This window comes from Macaca thibetana, chromosome 3 (assembly GCF_024542745.1).
Source record: "Macaca thibetana thibetana isolate TM-01 chromosome 3, ASM2454274v1, whole genome shotgun sequence".
Lineage (NCBI taxonomy): Eukaryota > Metazoa > Chordata > Mammalia > Primates > Cercopithecidae > Macaca > Macaca thibetana.
Genome location: NC_065580.1, coordinates 75,483,425 through 75,500,613, shown reverse-complemented (window position 1 = coordinate 75,500,613; position 17,189 = coordinate 75,483,425). Strand labels below are relative to the sequence as shown.

The window sequence follows — 17,189 nt, the reverse complement described above, 5'->3', positions numbered from 1 at the left end:
TCTACAAAATTCTCAAGGCCATTTAGCAAATGAAATATTGTTCCACAGCAAGTTACTGTAAAAAACGTTTTTCAAAACAATCAAATTTCACTAGAAAAAAAACCCCTTCACCTGTGTTTCCTTTTCTATGCCATGTTCAGTATCAGCAAACTGTTAAAGGGGAAAAGGAAAACTACACTGTTACACGGCCTACTGGACGTGTGGTACATGCCAATGAAATAAAGCTGTGGCACCTTGTGCTTCCAGGGCTGTTACAATAATGGTAAAGTATCCAGGCACAACCCAGCTTGATTTTAATACTCTGACTCAAACAGAGCAGAGAAGCAAGCTACTGGTCACCTCCCAGGCAGACATGAAGGGCAAGGGAGGGTAAATTGTTGGGTGTTTGTTGTGTGCCTGACTCTATATGTACATTGTCTAATTTAATCCGCATAAAATCTCTGTAAAGTAGACGGTATTTACAGAAAGGAAAATTACAGTTCAGGAAAGTTAGTAACTTTCCCAAGGCCACAAAGGTTGTTAAGTGGTAAAGGTGGATTTGGTTCTCAGGTTTTCCTAGTTGTTAAGCATATCCTCTATTTACTGGGACTATATGGTCCTTCTACAAAACATAGCAATGAACTTCAGTCCTTATTAAAAAAAAAAAAAAAAAAAAAAAAGACCTGTTACCTCTATTTTTTTACTCTTCCATTCAATTCAACCAATATTTACTAAGCACATACTATGTAACTTGTAGAAACAGTTTAAGAATAATGCAGTCAGATGCTTATTTCATTTCCTGAGTCTGTTGTTAATGATCCTGAGGATGTTATCCATATATTTGCAGGAGTCTTTAGCATCTTGTGAGATGAACAGGAATATTTTTCTCCTGAAAGCTAGAAATAGGATAGGAATGGTCCTTTACACAGCAGAGATGAACAGCAGGCTATGCACTGGAGAGTGGAAAAAAATGATGTTAGAAAGCAAGGACTTGGGGTCCAGTTCACTGAAGGTTTGTATGACTCTGGGTGAGGGACTATAATTATATTATCTGAAAGATGGGAGCAGCAAAGGTAGCATGGAGCAGAAAAGGTAATGGGAGACAGTGGAAGACTACAGACCTTGGGAAATTTAACTTAACATCCTTGGATTCTACTTTTCTCATCTTACGATGGAAAGCTGGAGCTACTGACCTCAAGGGCTCCTATTAGCTTTGTGATTCTATAACTGCTTTATTATGTGCTTTGTTACCCTGCGGTAAGGATAGAATGGAAAAAAAGTATGTAAAAATATTTTCCAAAGGTAACTATTATCATTAAAGCCATCTTCCTTTATGTTTTGTGGAGTTCATATCACAGTGATTTTTTTCTTACTCTGTATTTCATGAAAACATACATATAAAATGCACCAGGGTGGTGTTCAATGAAAAAGTTAAAATTATGGAATTAGTAATGAACTTCTTATTTGATCAATTAGAGAAGGAATAAAAATATTAAATTCACATAAGAGTGGCAAGTAGTGAAATCTGTTTAAAAAATGAAACTCACAACATTTATCAATGTTTTACAATAAGACTTGATCTCTAGATTGAGCTTTAGTTTTATAAATATATGTCTGAAAATGAATAGACTGGCAGATTTTTTCTGATCAATTAAACAAAATGATTTCACAAGAGGTGAGTTTCTATTTCTGATGTCAGATATGTGCCAAAGTTAAATCTAGAGAATATAATGGTTGTTTTCCTCTGTATTATTTACTTTTCTCTTATCAGGTGCCTCTAGGCATCCCAACAGGATTTAGTGCTTTGAAGGCTGGTGAATAGGAAGATTTGTGTTAAAATGTCTCCTAACACCTCCAAATATTGTGGTTCTTGAGGTTGCATTTGTCTCTAAGTGACCCAAACCATGAAAATATCTTTTGGGTGGGTAGTGTGGTAGGGGGCACCATGTGGGTTGGTGGGGAAAGGGGCAGAAACTAAAAGTAAAATTTATAAGGTATAAATTCTGAAGTAAAAGGAAAACTCATGGAATCTTACCTTAGAAACTATATCCTGTTGGGAAAAATGATGACCAAAATAATAAACAATGAGTAATAAGAAAATGTCCTTCAAAAATTGTCATGTGGGTTCCTGTGAAGTAATTAAAATAAATAGCTAGCTACTTCTTCCAGGAAACATTAAAATGTGAGACCACAATATCACTTTTAAAAAACCACCAAAGGACCCCAAAACTTCAGGCTCACACAAAAATGGAGGCTTCCACCATAAAAAGAAAGTGCTTAAACAAACAAGTAAACCAAAACTCACAAACCAAACCAAAAAACCAACTCTTTTGGACCAAGGGAGATGTTATGAATTTGGTACTATCACTGGAAAACCTTATTTGCAACTTAATTTGAGATCCTAATGCACAAAGTATCCTATATTTATCTTAACTTCTGTGGCTAATATTCAAACAATACTATGATCTCTAAATGGTATCTTTACCTGTTTGTATCATGGTCAGAAATTCAAAACTGGACATAAACAATTTTTGTGAACTATTCTCAACAGACTATGTATGGTGGTCTATTTGTTTTTTGTGTGCATTAACCAAAAATATGCAAGGACTTTAATCTGAATTAGTTAATATGGAACGATTTGAAAGAAGGTTATAGAAATTCAGGAATTTAGCATTTACTTCTCTACAAATGTAGAAGTTTTGCTAAATAAGTTCTGAAGCCACATGAAAGGTGTTCTTTGTTGCACTGCTCCTCTCTACTGCTTATTTGCATGGAAGAATCCTCCTAATCCAGGAGGCGCCACCAATAAAGAAGCTAATTATCCATATAAAAGAATGTATACGTATTCACAGGTTTTGACTAGTATTGAGTGTTTAAAGCCATGGAAAAAAGCTACAAGCTTTGCTTAATTCATAAAAGGAGTGTTTCCCTCACTGGCATGATTTTCATGAATATCAGCTCCACCCAAGGTTCTCATTCAAAACTGGTGTTTTAATAGCACAAATCTATATAGAACCATTGTGAAAACAGGAAGCAAGGAAGGATGCTCTTTTGAATTACCTCTTACAGCCATTTCAACGGCTATGGCTCCACTGGCATTCTGGTTTCTTGCTTATTTCAGTCGAGGAGGGCAGAGAGAGTCACTATGTCTCCAAAACCAGGTTCAGCCAAGCTGGCTCATTAGCAAAATTGAGGCAGCTGTTCTCTGGATTGCTATTCTCATTCTGGACTGATAGTCTTTCTCTCTGAAAGATCATGTGGCAGTAAAGGAGGCAAGCAGGTTCAAAAGAGCCCCTCTTTGGTTGCTTTGCTCCAACTCTATTTTTACCATGGCTGAGTGGTTTCATGTCCAACATGGTATTATTTAGACAAAGAAGCATTCTATATATCTGTGATGGCCAGGTTGATTAGAGACTGCATTAGGAGGCTGGAGGGAAAAGGTGGACACTGGTATTAAGGATTAGGAGGGTGTACAGGGCTGAGGATGGACTGGACCTAGAGGCAGCTAGACATGTGGTTGTATCAGCACCTTGAAGCCTTGAAAACTTAGAAGAATGAGCAAATAAAGTAGAATATGCAGGCTTGACTTATTTTGTTTATTTATTACTTATTCAATGTCAAATTGTGCAAACACATTTTAGTAGTGGGTAAGTTAAGTAGCAAAATATTTTCACTCTTGCCCTTAAACTGCCAACATTTTACTCTAACATCTGGCTAACAACCCATTTCATGTATATAAATAAATTAAATATACATATATACATATACACACACAATTCTTTTTTTTTTTTTTTTTTTTTTTTTGAGACAGAGTCTCGCTCTGTCGCCCAGGCTGTAGTGCAGTGGCACGATCTCAGCTCACTGCAAGCTCCGCCTCCCAGGATCACACCATTCTCCTGCCTCAGCCTCCCGGGTAGCTGGGACTACAGGCGCCCGCCACCATGCCCGGCTAATTTTTTTTTGTATTTTTAGTAGAGACAGGGTTTCACCATGTTAGCCAGGATGGTCTCAATCCCTGCCCACCTTGGCCTCCCAAAGTGCTGGGATTACAGGCGTGAGCCACCACGCCTGGCCCACACACACAATTCTTAAAGAAAGGCGTAAACATTTCAGATATAAACTCAGATCCATGGATTACACTTTGATTCCCCCTTCATATTTATTTCTCACATGCTCAGGTTAACATTTTCTAATTTCCAAAACTAATCTGACATTAGTGATCTTGCTACATTTAGTAAACATGACATTTAAACAGATTTTATGTTTTTCAAGAAATATATACCAAAGTGCCCAGATTTATCCTATCAAACAGGTCTAATAAAATCTAATGGTAAAATTATCTAAATGTTTAATTCTATTTCTTGCATCAATAATAGACCATATATATAAAGGACACATTTTCAAAGAGTCAAAGAGAGGTTTTTTATGTAGCTCTGCACTCCCACATCTCCCATTGCTAAACGTTATGTATTTTACATTATATCTGAGTACAGATATTACTTGTATTTATTTTAATGGTGGAGAGAACCAGCATGGAGAATCACAAATAGCAGAAGTTCAACATATTTTGTTCAAATGTAAAATATATTTAATACGCTTCCTGCTTTGCAGCAGATTTGTTTACCTTATTCTGTTTCACTAAAGCCAAATGGAAATCAATTTCTGTTCAAGAAACAAATATGCTCTAAATGTGAGGTGAGGTGATTCAGGATGCTGGAAGTGGCAGTGGGAAAATAGTCTAGTATTAATTATGGGTCCTGGACAATTTGCAAGGTTCAGGTCACAGGAGGCTGGTCAAGATGGACCCACATTGGTTTGGTACAAAAATGGCTACTTTGGGGATAAAGATGAGTTTTAATTTATCTTCCAACATTAGACTAAAATGTAGATTAGAGCAGAAAGGTGGGGTGGGGACATCTTTGATCTCATAATTATGTAGATAGTTGTATTTGTTATTCTCATTCTCTCTTTCTTTCTCTCTAAGTGTGTGCACTCTCTCCGCAATGTTATTACTTAGGAGGAGGAGGTTGGGGAAGGCAACTCGTTTAGTATATCATTACAATGAAAAGGAAAACATTTCCACTCTGGTTAAAGGAGCAAAAGAAAGGACTCACTAAGTCCCTACTTGTTGGACAATGGTAAAGCCCAGTCAGCTGAATAAATTTCAAGTCTCAAAAGTGTTTGTACTTTTATGAATTATTCACAAGTCTGCATACATATGTAACAGCCATAGGTACGTGTTGGTGGATGAATGTATGAATGTTTGTGGGTGGGTAGGGTAGAGGTGGAGGTAAAAGGACAGGAAGTATGAACACAGGCCAAGTCTGGAGGTGACTTTGATTACATTCTTGTGGTTTCTTTCAAAGTCAAACGATTCTCCCTGGGTGAGCTTTAAGAAGAAATAAAAAAAAAAAAAAAAAAAAAAAAAAAAAAGGAAAGAAAGAAAGAAAAGAATTTGATGACTGGCACAGGTAGTTTTATTGAAAGCCAATTTTAATGTTTGCCATCTTATGTTAGGAAGGGGGAGTGAAAATGGGGATAAGGGAAGAAAAAAAAATAAGTCAGACACCACCTGAACATTGTGTTTATTAGAAAGGCAGCCAGCAGGGCTTTGGGGTTGCGGGGGAAAAAATGCACTCTGTTATCTGGTAAGTGTTACTGGCAGTAAACTATTGATTTTGTTAATCCTCTTGCCTGTTTCAAGTCTTATGTCTAGATGCCGGTGATAGCTAAAACTTCAACTTTTTATTTTTATCATGTTTTTCTTCTGATATTTTGAACATTTACCAATATGTTCAAAATATCAGAAGATGTTTATTTCTCCTGCCGTTAGCAGAAATAAAACACGCTAAGGTTCCTTTGTTAGAATGATGTCATTTTAGGAGATGTTTCTGTCTCAATTTAAAATAATCCAACTTACTTTAACAAAGCACATATTTCAGCAATGATTTATTAAGGACCTAACATATGCTTTCTACTTTGGGTAATCAAAAGAAATACAAGATCTGATTTTGTTCTCAAGCACAAACAATCCAGGTAAGAGAATGAAAATTATGATATAATAAGAGAAGAATATTGCTTATTTGGGGATCTGTTTTCTTACTTTGTTCTAAAAGGATTTATGGAGTCTTACAAGTTAAATATACTGCAAAATTAAGAACAAACACACAACAGAGTTCTAAAGAAGGCAGGTAGAATACATAGCTATTACCAGGATCCTGAGATAAGCTGATTATTACAATATGGTTCTGAAACAGCTCTAAATTTCCTGATAACTAAGACAAAAGGGAAAACACATCATATCACAAGGAGGTATCCGGATTTTTACCATCTGAAGAAAGGAAGAATACAAATTCCCTCTCAAAGACACAACTCTGGGAACAACTCTGGGAGGAATCTACCATGTCTGTGAATCACTGGAAAACAGACTGGCTCTCTGCCTTGTTTATACCAAAGAAAGAGAACAAGTATGTAGCCAGGTGCTAAATTCTGTGGTACAGATGTTAGGTGCCAGAGGAATGTGAAGATTGGGGGCGGTAGTGGTGTGTTGGTGTTACCAGGGTCTGATGTGGTCAAGGACGGTATTATCTAGGGCAGGTGAGGGGACCTGCCTTGAAAGATACATAGACTTTGACAGATGGTAAGGAAAACAGTCAAGAAGAGGAAAGCAAAACATGCAAAAACCTGGCTAAGTCAGTATGTTATTCCCAGACGGATATAAAGGTGAGAGGTGGGCACAGCCTGAGTGAACTCTGAGGATTTATCCTAAGAAATAATGAAAACAAAATAATTTTGGTTTGGGTAGGGGAAAAGTGGGGTGTGTTATGAAAAGTCTTGGGTATGTAGTTAAGACTTTTTGCTGCAATTACCTATTAATGTATTAAATGTGCATTGATAAATGTGCTATGTGCTAAACAGATTCAGAGATGTTTAACATTCACGAGAGTGTTTTCGGCTTTTCTAGTGCAGTCAACTGAATGATGAATACCATTAAATGAGTAGAAAATAGAAAAAATGGAGAAACAGAGGAAGATCTGATCTGTATTTTAAACACAGTGCGTTTGAGCCTCTGGTGGAGACACTCAGGTTAAGCTGACAGTGGAAGTGTAGGTCTGAAGTTGAAAGAGAGGGTGGGCTTGAAGTGCACACTAAAGAATCAGTCACAGGAGGTGCTGTGGGAGAGGAAAGAGTCGGGATGCTCGGCATGGTGGCTCACGCCTGTAATCCCAGCACTTTGGGAGACCAAAGCAGGCAGATTGCTTGAGCCAAGGAGTTTGAGACCAGCCTGGGCAACATGGCGAAACCCTGTCTGTACAAAACAAACAAACAAACAAACAAACAAACCAACAAACCAAAAATTTAGCCAGGTGTGGTGATGAACACCTGTAGTCCCAGCTATTTGGAAGGCTGAGGTGGGAGGATCAACTGAATCCTGGAGATAGAGGCTGCAGTGAGCCGTGATTATACCACTGAACTCCAGCCTAGGCCACAGAGAGAGGCCCTGTTTCAAAAAGAAAAAAAGAAAAGAGTGGGCAGGATGGAGGAGAAGGACTATGGAGGAAATTTTGAACATTTGTGCTGAGACAGTAGAAGAGACAGAACCAGTGGAGAGGACCTAGACAAAGCAGGGGAACATAAGTGGGCTAGAGAGAGCTGCAGGAATGAGGGGTGGGTGATACCAAAAAACCATTGCATGTAGCAATTAGGAACTCGTTGATGGCCTTGAACAGAGAAGTGTTGGAAGATTGATATGGTTGGTTGAGGGTGGTTGGGAAATGTGGCAATGGTCCGTGTGGATGCACGCTGATTCTTCAAGTGGTTTGCAAGCTAATCCAAATTTTAGGCCATGTTTGTGATATTTTAATCTAACCCATGTAACCATCAACCACTAATATCTAAGCAGATCATAATACTACTACATGAGTGTGTGTCTAGGGACCACCCACTGTCCATTTAGATATACCATCCTTGATTTTTTGGACCATTTCTTACCTGGTTTTGTGTCTCAAGCACTTTGGCGTACAGTCTGGCAAATGGAAGGCAGATAAGATGGACTGTAATTAGGTGGTGAATGCAGCCTTGAGTTCAGTCCTATTTCTGCCTGACACCTGTAAACAGAGCCTTCAGCCTTTCTCTGATGCTCTGGGCTTGGGCTTTCCTAGACTCCCCAGGAATGAACCTCTACTTTCTCAAATCTATTTTTGATTTGGTATCCTCCTTGGGTTAACTATTGTGCTTCCAGCATGTTACTTCCCCTTACTTTGGTACCTTGAGATCTAACCTCTGATGAAAGTCACAGTTGCTGCCCAGTCATGGCAAAGATTTCAGCATGTTTGAACACCATGGGAAAAGATCAGGAAACTGCTTCTGAGCAAGAAAGCTATATGAAAAATAGTAATGAAACGCAGGCCGCTAGTGAGTTGGAGAGTAGGAAATCTAGCCAGAAATATCCTGTGGATCACAGGGACAAAGCAATGGAAACTAAATGTGTGATTAATTTTATCTCATTAAAAACAAATAAACTTATCCTTTGACTTAAAGCATCAGTATGTACCTGAAACACACAAATTTCAATTGGAGAGACACTGAGAGAGAGAGAGAGAGAGAGAGAGAGAGAGAGAGAGAGAGGAATATATCTTTCCATGAAATATTCTGATATGTTTTGTCTGGAGAAGAACAATGATGCCTGGAAACAAGCACTGACTCTAAAGAAACCTGAATCCAAACCAGCACCACAGGGCAACTAAATACCCTGCACCAGTCAGTAAATGTATTCTGAAGATGGTGATCATCGGTCTCTGTATTCAGTATCAGCCAAGCCACCTCTCATGCTAACCACATGGCATCAACGTTCCCGCTACTTTCCCTTGACATCCATGGGTCCCCTAAGGTTCTGTTGCCTCTGGGATTCAGCCTTGGAGAGACTGGAGCCCTTCAGTACTAGGATTAGGAAGTGGTGGTAGTGAAAAGGACTTATAGAAAGTTCATTATGGTTAACTCGTTATTTGTCCATAACCAAGAGTCAATTGTGATTATGAAATATCTTTAGCTCTTATGGGCGGACTTATTGCCCTCTCCCTTCATCACCAAATTCATATGGTGATATCCTAATCCCAGTACCTTGGAATATGAGACTGTGGAGGTAAGGTCTTTAAAGAAGTAATTAAGATTCAATGAGGTTGTATGGGTGGGCAATAATCCAGTATGACTGGTGTCCTTATAAAAAGAGGAGATTAGGACACAAATGTGTACAGAGGGAAGCCCATGTGAAGACACAGGGAGAAGGCAGCCACCTACAAATCAAAACGAGAGGCTTCAGAGGAAACCAACCCTGATGACACCTTGATCTTGAACTTCTAGCCTCCAGAACTTTGAGAGGATGCATTTCTGTTGTTTAAACCAGGTTGTGGTAGTTTGTTACGGCAGCCTTAACCAACAAACGTAACTCTCAAAGGAGAAGAGAAGGCAGACTCTTTTTTCCCTCTTGGCCTCTAATGCACACCTACATGGGCACACTTCCCCACAATTCTGCACTTACATAATTCCCCCAACAGTGCAATTTGAGAGAGACAGAAGGCAATTTCTGAGCAGCTATTTCTCTCCTTCCTAAACACATCCCTTTGCAATCAATGACTATGGCTCAACCATCAGCTATACTGTGCCTCCATTGAAGAAGGCAGGCTGCCTGTAATGAAAGAAAAATATATATATATATACACACACACACACACACACATACACATAAATTCCCCTTTCTGAAGACAGCAGAGCCTCTTTTCAACTTAGCTTTAAGTCATACCCATAGTTCTGTGATGTTCTTGATACCACCGGGACAAATATGGATGGACAGTGGAAAGCTAATACGAACAGGTCAAACCACTCCAGGGACACAACTCAGCTTGAACCAGAAATTATAATTCAGTTCAATCCAGTCAGTCAGTTTTGCGTTGAAGACAGCTACTTTTTCCTGAGACAGAAGTCTTCTGCATTGGAGTTTAAAGTTTCATTTGGCTTAATTTTGTCATCCTCTGCAGACTTCTTTTTATTTTAGAAATGGTGGCTACAGGGTGAGATGGGGAGTGAGTTGGGAGAGAGAGTACGAAAAGACAAGGCAAGCAAGCAGGCTGGAGTAGGCAGAACTTGACCGGAGTCCTAAAGCTGAAACTCTCTCACACAGAGCTTGGTGTTAACCTTTAAACTCAAGAGCAGCCCCCTACTGGGGTGTCCTTAATCAGCTGCCTTCAAGGCTAATTACTGTTGAATAGGTTCCTGAGGTTGGAAAAATTATGAAGAATTTTTGAATACATTTCTGCAGTTCTCTTCTCTTAACAATAGGATCTATCAAACAGCAAGGCGAAGGCTCTGTTTAAGAGCAAAGACAGAAGATCAGAAGAATATGTGTGATTGCCAAAGTGACTAACTTATCTTTACACAGTACTAATGATGCTACAATAACCAATATCCATAGCCTGGTTTTGACAGTTTACTGCGAGGGTTCCCATTGTTTAGAAAAAAAGAAAAAGAAAAAAAAAACAAAAGAAAGAAAATATTCTATTTTGCTAAATTTCCATTTGTTAACAAAACTCTCCATAAGCAAAACCAGAGGTCATTAGCAAACAACCAAAACATGCCTGTCTCCAGAAGAATACAGGAATACAGCTCCCTTCATCATTTAAAATACAGCTCTGCTGAAAACCCAAATCATGATAAATCCTTAACATGAAAAATTCAGTGCAGACTTGAAACCACCTGACTTGACTTTAGGTTTGTGCTCCTTAAAATTCCCTAGAAAATACCATCATCTCTTTGTGCCGCTGGACGTGGGCCAGGGCCCTGGCTCCAGAGGCGAAGGGCAAAACTAAAAATCATGTCTCAACAGACCGCTCCACCCTCTCTCCCAAGTCCACTTGGCTTCGTGACAAAAAGTGAGGTCTAAAGCACACTCATCCAAGGCCTGGGTTTTTGGCTAAAGCTCAAGACTCTTATAGGACAAACAAAAATGAAATCCAAAATGTTATCGCCCCGCCTTACAAAGTCAAATGGGTTTAAATGGGTGAACTGCACATGCCAAATAGTCTACATTTGCAATTTAATAGGGAACCCATAGAACGAAAATGCGACTTTTTTATTCTGAGAAAGGTCATCAGCTGAGATTTAAAATTCCAAAGTGATTTTTGATAAATTGGAGTGTGTGTGTGTGTGTGTGTGTGTGTGTGTGAGAGAGAGAGAGAGAGAGAGACTCTTTTTCCATACCAAATCGAGCACTCTGGGACTGAAGGGCTCACTATTGGGAAGTGTGAGGGTTCAGAGATTCCACTGTGGGGGCCTGCTTGCCTGGCATGACTGCCGCCCAACTCTGGGTAAGCCTCCTCATGCCCTTTATTCTCCTTCACTGGAAGCTCTAGTTCTTAAGAATTCACTTTCCCCACCGCCCACCCACTCTGACACTCCCCACTCTCTCTCACGCTTTGGATGGGTGAGAGCCCGGAGAGACTGTCAAGTAATTTCCACCTCTCACCGAGCTAGTGACAGGCTCAGTACAAATAGCTACATTGAGAAAGTACCTCCATGCTACAGATCCCATAGCCAGCACTGTAACAAGACAGTCCAGGGCTATGAATACCACCATCTGATCCCACTGGGCAGATTCGTGCTGAAATGGCAGGACCAGGCGTTCCAAGTGTGTTTTCCCCGTCGCTCCTTAATTAAAACCCTCTGCTCCAGCCAGTCGGCTGCATTCACCGTCTCCTCCACACACTGAATACATTCTGGTCTCCAAGCCTTTGTTCATGCTGCTTTCTGCTCTTAGAGAATGTACTATGCTCTCTCCTCGCAAAGGGTCTGATCTCGCCATCCAGATAGAGTCCTCCCTCACCCCGCAATCCCCTCTCAAACACTGACAGAACACACAGGGATGTCTCCTTTTCTCCAGGCCTCAGCCATTGTTTTCTGACTTCTTTTCCGGTGTTCCATTTTGGGGCTGCCTTGGTGTCTGTCTTATGGTGTTACAGTTTTTAAATATATTCTTCCTTCATTACTGAAGTGTCATTTAGTTTTGCATGTACAGCAAGGGTTTTTTTTTTTTTTTTTAGACTTCATTTTTAAGAGCAGTTTTAGGTTCGCAGTAAAATTAAATAGAAAGTATACAGAGATTTCCCATATACTCCTTTCCCCCACACATGCACAGCCTCCCCCATTGTAAGTATCTCCTACCAGAGAGGTGCATTTGTTACAGCTGATGGATCCACACTGACACATCATTGTCATCCAGACTCCATAGTTCACATCAGCGTTCACACTTGGTATGGTACATTCTATAGGTTTGGACATATTTATCATGACACGTATCCACCATTACAGCATCCTACAGAATACTTTCACTGCCCTAATAATCCTCTGTGAGAGCAAGGTTTTCAAACAATTTGCAGGGATGTGGGTTTCCTTCTTGAGGGATCGTGGGGTATCTATGAGTTCTCTAATGGAAACATTTATTTTATGTTTTCCTTTAGGTGAGAGTCAAAAAACCATGCTAGGGATCGCCTGCTTCCTGCTGCCTTATAACCACGTATGTAGGACTCCAGGCCTGCTGGAGTGTCTTTGCTACAGTCGTGACAGACTTGGGGGAAGAGACTACACCCAGGAACCATGAACATGTAATGATGGATTTGTGCCACAGGAGGGTGGTTCTTGGAGCCATCACCCACACAGGGTCACGAAGGCCGCTGAACTGGGAAGAACCTGCACCAGGGAAGTCAGCCCGATAGTCACACTGTGAACAGAACTTTAGTTTCAGTGAAGCATCACTTGTCACATTAAGTTAATGTGATTCATTTACATGGTATTGTTTGGGGGTAAATTTGATTTGTAAACTTTGGGGGAGGGCTGTAAAATTATCTAATAAGCTATAGCTCAAATATATTTTAAACCCCTCAGTGGCTTCTCATTGCCCTTTAGAACAGAGTCTAAACCACTTAGTAGACCAAAAAGACCACACATTATCTCACCCCGATCAGCTTTCCAAGCTCATCTTCTGTCGGTTCAGTTTTTTGTTGTGTTGTTGCAAGCATGAAGACCTCTGTCCTGTTCCTCACACAAGCCAAGTCAAGCTTGCTCCTGATTCACAGACTTTCACACTCGCTCCCTCTGTCCTCCATCTTCACAGGGATAACTACTTTTCAAGATTCATATCTATGAAAGTTTCCCCTCCTCAGGGCAGACTGTCCTAGTCACCCACTTCAAATAGTTCTCCCAAACCCCCATCAGTCTCCAGATCTGTTTCATTTTTTTGGCAGCATTCATTACTATCCGATATTTATTATACGCAATCATTCCTCATTTTTCATGGATTCCATGGTTGCAAATTCTCCTACTTTCTGAAATTTATTTGTTACCCCAAAATAAATATTCCTAGATCCTTCATGAATAAGCAAAGAGTGGCAAAAAATTTGAGTCCCCTGATATACCTGTTCCCAGCTGAGACAGAATAAGACTACACTCCTTTCTTGTTTCAGCTCTCATATTGTAAACAAATATCTTTTTTGTTGTTGTTGTAGTCTATTTGGTGCCATGGTTTTTGCATTTTTTTTTTCCGATTTCGCTGTTTAGAATGGCCCCAAGCATAGTGCTGAAGTGCTGTCTAATGTTCCTACGTGCCAGAAGGCTGTGATGTGCCCTACTGGAAAAATACATGTGTTAAACAAGCTTCCTTCAGGCATGAGCTACTGGCTAAGGATCCCAATGTCAATGAACCAACAATACATATTAAATCAAGTGTCTTTCAACAGAATCACACATCCAAGAAGATCATGTATTCATAGGTTGATGAAAATGTTGTAACCAGAAGCTCATAGGAACCAAATCCAGTATCTCCCTCAGAAGCAATGGTTCATTTAGTATTTGTCAATTTAGCATTTGTGGCAACTTTATAGAATACAACTGTTGTATATAACAAGAATTAACTGGCCGTGTGTGGTGGCTTACCCCTGTAATCCTAGCACTTTGAGAGGCCAAGGTGGGTGGATCACCTGAGGTCAGGGGTTCCAGATGAGCCTGGCCAACATGGTGAAACCCTGTCTCCATTAAAAAAAAAAAAAAAAAAAAAAAAAAATTAGCCAGGCATGGTAGCACATGCCTGTAACCTCCTGCTTCGGTATGCTGAGGCAGGAGATCACTTGAACCCAGGAGGCGGAGGTTGCAGTGAGCTGAGATCACACTGCTGCACCCCAGCTTGGGTGAAAAAAGAGAATTAACTATATTTGTTTCTTTGGTTTCCACACTGTTTCTTCCCACCAGAATAAACAGTTTGTGAAGTCAGGAGGGTTTTGTCTGCCCTTGTCACTGTGATATTCCCAGTACCTGAACTATAGTAAGCTCTCAATAAATGGTCATGTATTGAATGAATAAGTATAAGGAATGTATAACTTGTTCTTTGTCTAGATGTATTTAAGTTACATTATAATGAAACTAACTTCAGGCAATACTAAAGGTGGCCAAAAACATTTCTTTTAAAAGGAGTTCTATTGATACAAGTTTTAGTAGTAAGATGTAGGCTATGAACCTGTTGGCACCAGAGATCGTGTCACGTTTCTATTCTTATCAAAGTTAAAAACACAAAGCATGAATTTAAAAACACATTACATTCTCCATGAATGCTGCTTTAATGAATAAATAATTGATAAAATCTAAAAAATCTAGTATTCTTTTGACCAGAAGGATAGAGAAGGCAATATTTGCTTTTACTTCATGGCAGAATGTCAATTACATTTGCACTGTTATTCTTGCATGTTTTGTAATGATAACATGTTGGTTGGTATGTGAACACTGTACATTTGATTGGACAGAAGAGGAAAGATCAATGGAGTAAGAAAAAAAGGTGATAAATGGAGAACGGAGTAATCAGAGACATCAATAAGGAATGGACTGAGGTGTTTTTGTAGGTCCATAGGAGTCAGTTGTGTTTCAGTCACTAGGGTGTCCAAATGAGGATGGAAATAAATTCACAATAAATATAAAACCTCAGAGATTACCCTGTCCTATAATTGTTGCCAGAAATATGACTGCTGGTAGCTTAATTTAATTGATATGTAATTGATCAATAAGACAATCAGCCTAAATGACATATTAATCATTTAGAACCCTGACTGAGAGCTATGGAGAGTAAAGGATAGATGTAAAATATGATCGCTGACCTTAGGAAGCTGTAGTTTAGTGGAAAAGAGGGAAACAATTAACACATAAATACAATAAAAATATTTACATTGCATTTAGGTATTAAATTTTCTGGTGCTGATTAAAATTATGATAATCGTTTTCTGACTATAGGAGTGTTGCATTATTGAGCCATAAAAAACCTGGTAGATAATTTAGGCATCTGAGTGCACCACTAAATGACATGTAAGAATAGGTGGACAGTTCAAAATATTAAACCATTTTATTTAATAGACCAAATTCTAACTGACCCAACCAATTACAATTAATATAAGATGGGAAAAATATAGGCCTAGAAGGATCTCTAAATCACTCCTTTCTAGACCTTTTTTTCTTTAACTTCTACTGTGAAAACTGGAATCTTCATTAGAACTCAGACTTAGAAAAGGCCCAGTTTCAAGGATTCTGACTCTCAGAGACTGAGCACACCCGTTCCCAGAAGTTCAAATACTTTCCTCATACTCCTCAACTTCTGATCTCTCCGGTTCCAGTTAAAACTCAGAAACTTTAAGGGGTTCAAGTTAAGGACACCTTGTTTAACAATTTCTTTAATTTTCCCTGGAGTTCCTACACCCAGGAGCACCACACACTTCTCCAGTAACTTCAGCTGCCCCTGGACCTTTATGTGTCTAGTTTATGAGACCAATGGTTAGACACCTGTCTAAAAGTGTGAAGAACCATGAAATGCAGGTGGAGGTGTTTGAAATGATTAAGAAAGCAAGCAATGCAATTATCAGTTAGTTTCCAGAGTTATGTTTTTCAGGACTACTGTTCTTTCAGTATGCTGCATTTAGGTCACTCTGATAATCTTCACATGCCATATATGCAGTTCATTCGTGAAGAATAAATTTAAAAAGACCTCCCTACTAAAGATGTTTGTTGACTTTAACTTTCTGCATATATATATGTGTGTATATATATATACACACACACACATACACACACTATATATAGTAAATATACTATATGCATATGGGATATGCATATAATATATAATATATATAGAGAGAGTAAATCATAGAATTCCTGCCCTTGAGAAATGCCTGTTACAGTTCCATAGAATACACACTACTGTATGTTGTAGTATAAGGAAATGGCATAATGAAAAGTATATTTTGGGTAGATTATCTAAGAGGATTATGTAGGAAGAATGAGTATGGGGAGAGACCTACCTCAGAGAAACTGGTAATAATTTTGTCACAAACTTGATAAAGAAGATATAGTCTTTCTCTGCTAAGAACTATTTTCCCAATAAATAGACTTTCTTGGTTGGAGCTGGAGGAGGTCATCCTTAGAGAAAAGCATGACCACTTTAATTTATTACAGATCAAGATAAACATAAAATATTGTGAGAAAAAAAAAGAAAGAATATCACACATAGGCACACACTCATAGACACAAACACACTTCATTGTGATGGTCTGTGGATTGCTATCTTAAGAAAATGGTCCTAATAGCAGAAGACAGCAAAACTCAGCTCATTGACTGGCCTTTGTTGAAGGAGGGTGATTGAGGGAAAAAAAAGTCAAACCAACCAGGCATAAATTAAATTCCATAGGTGGGTAGAAGCCAAGTGTCTCATGCATAACCCTCCTGGATTGGTGACCCGTCAAATCCCTTAATGTAGTTGGGTCTGGCAGAGAGGTAAAGGGGAACTCTGGTTTAAAAGTTAAGTTTTTAATCCTTAAGGAAGGTCCTAAGTGAGAAGGAAGTTGACAGATTATAAGAGACCTCCTCTTACTTTTGCCTTGGGCTTAGTTCAAGTCAGTGAACCAGGGGACAGGAGAGAAAGCTATTTCACTCAATCGCCAATTCCACAACATTCCTTTCCAGAAACTTCCACAAAGCTGGTGCATTTCCAGTAATAAACACTGAGGCCTGGTTCCCTAGAATTTATGGGAGGGCCAGTTACTTCACTCTGGAAAGAAAAAGAAGAGTTTTTTTCTTAGTATATTTCAATATTTCTTTTACATCTATGTATTTCATTACCTTGTTTCACAATT

General features: G+C 39.1%; 1 protein-coding gene across 5 annotated transcripts in view; it reads right to left on the bottom strand.

Annotated features, from left to right (window-relative positions):
• The window catches only part of DYNC1I1 (dynein cytoplasmic 1 intermediate chain 1), a 318,520-nt gene that overhangs the window by 25,872 nt on the left and 275,459 nt on the right, over positions 1–17,189 (bottom strand). The window contains exon 15 of one of the 5 annotated variants that reach the window (XM_050782919.1): positions 16,219–17,104. The exons of the other annotated variants lie outside the window; for them this stretch is intronic. Within the exon in view, the coding sequence (XP_050638876.1) occupies positions 16,988–17,104 (117 nt within the window). The 3' untranslated portion in view covers positions 16,219–16,987. Of the gene's footprint in view, positions 1–16,218; positions 17,105–17,189 lie in introns of those variants that run through there. 5 annotated transcript variants of the gene reach the window in all.